General features: G+C 48.1%; 1 protein-coding gene and 1 long non-coding RNA gene across 6 annotated transcripts in view; one reads left to right on the top strand and one right to left on the bottom strand.

Moving 5' to 3' along the window:
* Positions 1 to 4340, top strand: part of LOC139027782 (uncharacterized) — a 663342-nt gene that overhangs the window by 23207 nt on the left and 635795 nt on the right. The gene's annotated exons all lie outside the window — the stretch shown is intronic.
* nrxn2a (neurexin 2a) overlaps positions 1 to 4340 on the bottom strand; it is a 365106-nt gene that overhangs the window by 99539 nt on the left and 261227 nt on the right. The window contains 1 exon segment of one of the 5 annotated variants that reach the window (XM_070443704.1): positions 972 to 2589. The exons of the other annotated variants lie outside the window; for them this stretch is intronic. Coding sequence (XP_070299805.1) covers positions 972 to 1293 — 322 coding nt within the window. The 5' untranslated portion in view covers positions 1294 to 2589. 5 annotated transcript variants of the gene reach the window in all.

The following is a 4340-nucleotide window of genomic DNA, read 5'->3' as shown; positions in this document are numbered from 1 at the left end:
ATAGAGAGAGATACTCCAACGCCACATACCACTGAAACCCAACCATACCACTAAACCAACCATACCACTAAACCCAACCATAAACTAAACCCAACCATACAACTAAACCCAACCATACCACTAAACCCCTAACCATACCAACTCACACAACCCATACAAATTAAACCCAACCCATACCATTAAACCAACCATTACACTACAAAAACCTACCATACCACTAAACACAACCCATACCACTAAACCAACCATACCACTAAACCAACCATACCGCTAAACCAAACATACCACTAACACCCAAACCATACCACTAAACCAACCCATACCACTAAACCAACCATACACTAAACCCAACCATACACTAAACCAAACCACCCACTAACCAACCCATACCACTAAACCAACCATACACTAAACCCAACCCATACCACTAAACCAAACCCATACATAAACCACCCATACCACTAAACCCAACCATACAATTAAACCCAACCCAACCATAAACAAACCCATACCAACTAAACCCAACCATACCACTAAACCAACCATACCACTAAAAACCCAACATACCACTAAACGCTAAACCCAACCCATACAACTAAACCAACCCATACCACTAAACCAACCCATACCACTAAACCAACCCATACCACTAAACCATACCACTAAACCAACCCATATCACTAAACCCAACCCATACAACTAAACCCAACCCATACCACTAAACCAACCCATACCACTAAACCCAACACATACCACTAAACCAACACATACTACTAAACCAACACATATCACTGAGTAGAATAAGTACCAAGAGGGACTTCAGTTACAGCACCAGAGTAAAGACAAGTCAGCCTGTGTTATTGGCCAACAACCTCTACTACATCTTAAGCCAAACCAACCCCTCCACTAACTGTGTGGACATGGACCAGACTCAGGAGACACCACAGTGTGAAGAGTGTAAGAGCCCTTACCATGGCCTCCTCGGGTGAGGAAAGGCATCCTGTTGATGGCGATGGGCACTGTGCCATGCTTATTGTGGAAATGGTGGACATGGTGCGTGGTGCTTAGACTGGAAGACACGCGGGCCGTCCCTGCCTGGGTGGGGAGTGCAGCTAGCAGGGCCAATAACAAGACCAGCCTCCACCAACACCCCAGGCCTAGGCCTGTCCAGCCTGACCCCTGGCCCAGCCCAGGGCCCCCTGCTGGGAGTCTGCTCCCCAACACCATCACCTCCAGATGGGCACAGGAGCCCCCCAGGGCTTCCCTCAGTCCCACCCCACGAAGACAGGACATCTCAGCGGGCCGGCAAGCCCGTCACCTCCATAATCCTGGGGACCGGGTAATGTTAAGTTGGAGGATAGGACCAGATCTCTCCTTAGTTATGGCTGGGGGAAAACAACTTCTGACCACGCAGGTTTTCCAGGATGTGAAACAAAGACAAAATCCAGTTATTGTCTCTTATGATGAAATCCCAGTCAGAATCCTATTTTTGTTTGTTCAAAACATGTTGAGATATCTAGAGATGTTTGTTGGACTGAGGACTAAATACCTTGGAGTGGTGTGCAATCATCCTGAGATAAAGTCTTTAAAAAGTCAGCATCCAGGCACCAAAATGGATATCAAAAGTATTTAGTTGACACAATGCTAAATCCACGAGTAATTTAGAACCATACATTTCAATTATGATATTGAAGTATAACAAAGCAGAGGGGGCTTCAGGTGCCGGTATCACTGGGAGGAGGCTCTTCTCTCTCACCCACAGGTAGGGCTGGAGGGCAGTGGAGAGACTACTACCCCCTAAGATGAAAGCCTCTACACTGCAGAGAAGCAGATAAGACACCTCCCCACGGGAAACAGGATGATTTCATTAAGAAGGAGAAAAAAAGATCCAAGCTGATGGAGGGACATGCAGAATCCAGCGCTATCGTTTCCCTCTAGCTGGAGGAGAGTGAGGGAGGGAGGAGGGATATCTGCAGCGGCGAGGTAAAAGAGAAAAATCCTGAAGATAAATAAATAAATATTCCAGCGACTCCTCACACGCTCACACAGACGCACCAAACCCCTTTGAATGGTCACTTCTGTTTTGGTAACAGCCCCACTTTAAACCCACTAGATGAGGGATAGCAGTGAGTGCTCCAGAAGCAGCATCCTTGCCCCTCTCACCCTCCTCCTACTGCCCAGTCTCACGCAGTGAAGACTACTGCTGCATTCCCTTCCCTCACTACTGCTGCATTCCCTTCCCTCTCCTGCTTGTTTCTCCAAATCTATTTGCGTCCTGATGATGTTTAACCGGACAATTCCATGCGTCTGGATGTGGATGATGGCAGTAAATTCCCTCCTGCGGAGACAGTGTGGATGACTGAGAAGACGTTGACTGTTGAGACAGTGTGGATGACTGAGAAGACGTTGACTCTGGCTGCTGTCACTGTGAAATTCATGCTAATTAAAACTGGAGCAGCGGCTTGAGCATCGACTCCCTGAATCCTGGTTGGCTGAAATCCCAGGACAGCCTGGACTCCATACACACATCAAAAATAACAGTCACTGGTCACTACGGTCTCAACGACGAGGAAGCAAAGCACAGCACTCTTCTGAAGCATAGTCAGACACTGTGATAGAGCGAGGCACAGCGTGTGCCGGGCCGGTGTGTTCGGTGTGTGCAAGCGAGATAGAGAGAGACGAAGAGAAGCGAGAGAGCAATCAGAGAGAGAGAATAGATAAGAGGAGAGACAAAGAGGGGTGAGTGAGGTGAGAGAGAAGAAGAGAGAGACAAAGAGGGGTGAGTAAGGGCGAGAGAAACGAAAGAGAGAGCAAAGAGGGGTGGGTGAGGCCCGAGAGATAGAGAAGAAAGAGAGTCAAATGAGGGTGGGGTGAGGGAGATGGAGATAAGAGAGTAGAGACAGGCAGGCGCAAGAAGATGAGAGGAGAGAGAGAGAGAGAGAGAGAGAGAGATGAGAGAGGAGAGAGAGAGAGGAGGGAAGTAGCAGGCTAGAAGAGAGAAAGAGAGAGAGGAGAGAGAAGGAGAAAGAGATGAGATGGAGGAGAGGAAGAGAGGAAACAGAGAGGAGAGGGAGAGAGAGACAGATGAGAGAGGTGAGAGAGAGACAGAGAGAGGGGATGATGAGAGACAGGAGAGAGAGGAGAAGTGAGGAAAGAGGAGATGAGAGAGAGAGCATGGAGAAGGAGAGAGAGACAGAGAGAGAGGAGTGAGAGACCGAGAGAGAGAGAGAGGGAGAGAAGAGACGAGGAGAGAGAGAGAGGGTAGGAGAGAGAAGAGAGGAGACAGAGAGGAGACAGAGAGAGCCAGAGAGACCGAGAGACAGAGAGACAGGAGAGATGAGAGAGGAGAGAGAGAGAGAGAGAGAGAGAGAGGGAGAGAGATGAGAGATGAGAGAGAGAGGGAGAGAGAAGAGGAAAGGGAGAGAGAGGAGATGAGAGAGGAGAAGACGAGAGAGAGGGAGGAGAGAGAGAGGAGAGAGAGAGAGAGCAAGCAGAGAGAGAGTAGGAGAGAGAGAGAGAGTATGAGGGAGAGAGAGGGAGAGAGAGGGAGAAGACAAGAGGGAGTGTGGGTGAGAGAGAGGCAGGCATCACGAATGCAAGAGAGACCAGCAGAGGCCAAAAGATGGTTGTGTGAGATAATAAATACACGAGTCCCAGGTTATCTGATCACAGCCAATGTATGTACAGTACATGGCAGAAAACCGCTGCAATAGAAAAGCAGAGATGGTGTAATGATGCCTAGGCAGAGGAAGATGACCGATTCAGGCTCAACGGTCAACAACTGCTTACATCGAGAGAACTGAGGAGGTGCCTGTCTCTGTGGTGGTCGTGTTACCTGGGACAAATAGGCCTTTGGAATGGCATACCGACAGGGAGAAGGAGGAGAGCTATAGATAGCTAGGCAATGACATTCGAGGACCGATCTGCGCTATCTTTGATCACTTGCTGTTGTTCCTGCAGAGTGATTCAAGGTTTAAAAAGGCTTTTAAGAGTTTGTATATTCCACTTAAATTTCTGATTGATTTGCCCTAACTTCATGTTGCTGCAGTGAATTATTTCCTGCTGTGAGAAACAAATTAGGAAGATCTTGTACCCAGATGCAGAGCTATATCCCCCATTAACCATAGAAAACTATGGTTTGGTCCCTGATTCTACTGAACATTAATTTAGTTTCATTGTCAAAATTCTGTGGCAAGCGTAGCCTCTTTCTCTTTCATCTCTCTTGGCATCGCCGACGATGTACGCCATCCCAGAAGAGTGCTCTCACCCTTTGTCCTCCTCTCTTCCTCAGCCCTCCTCTGTCCATTTCTGTATGTGTAGCACTGGTACTTATTGTCTGA

Source organism: Salvelinus sp. IW2-2015, linkage group LG5, assembly GCF_002910315.2.
Source record: "Salvelinus sp. IW2-2015 linkage group LG5, ASM291031v2, whole genome shotgun sequence".
Classification (NCBI taxonomy): Eukaryota; Metazoa; Chordata; class Actinopteri; order Salmoniformes; family Salmonidae; genus Salvelinus; species Salvelinus sp. IW2-2015.
Note: the sequence above shows the minus strand (reverse complement) of the source record. Positions and strands in the feature narration are given on the sequence as shown.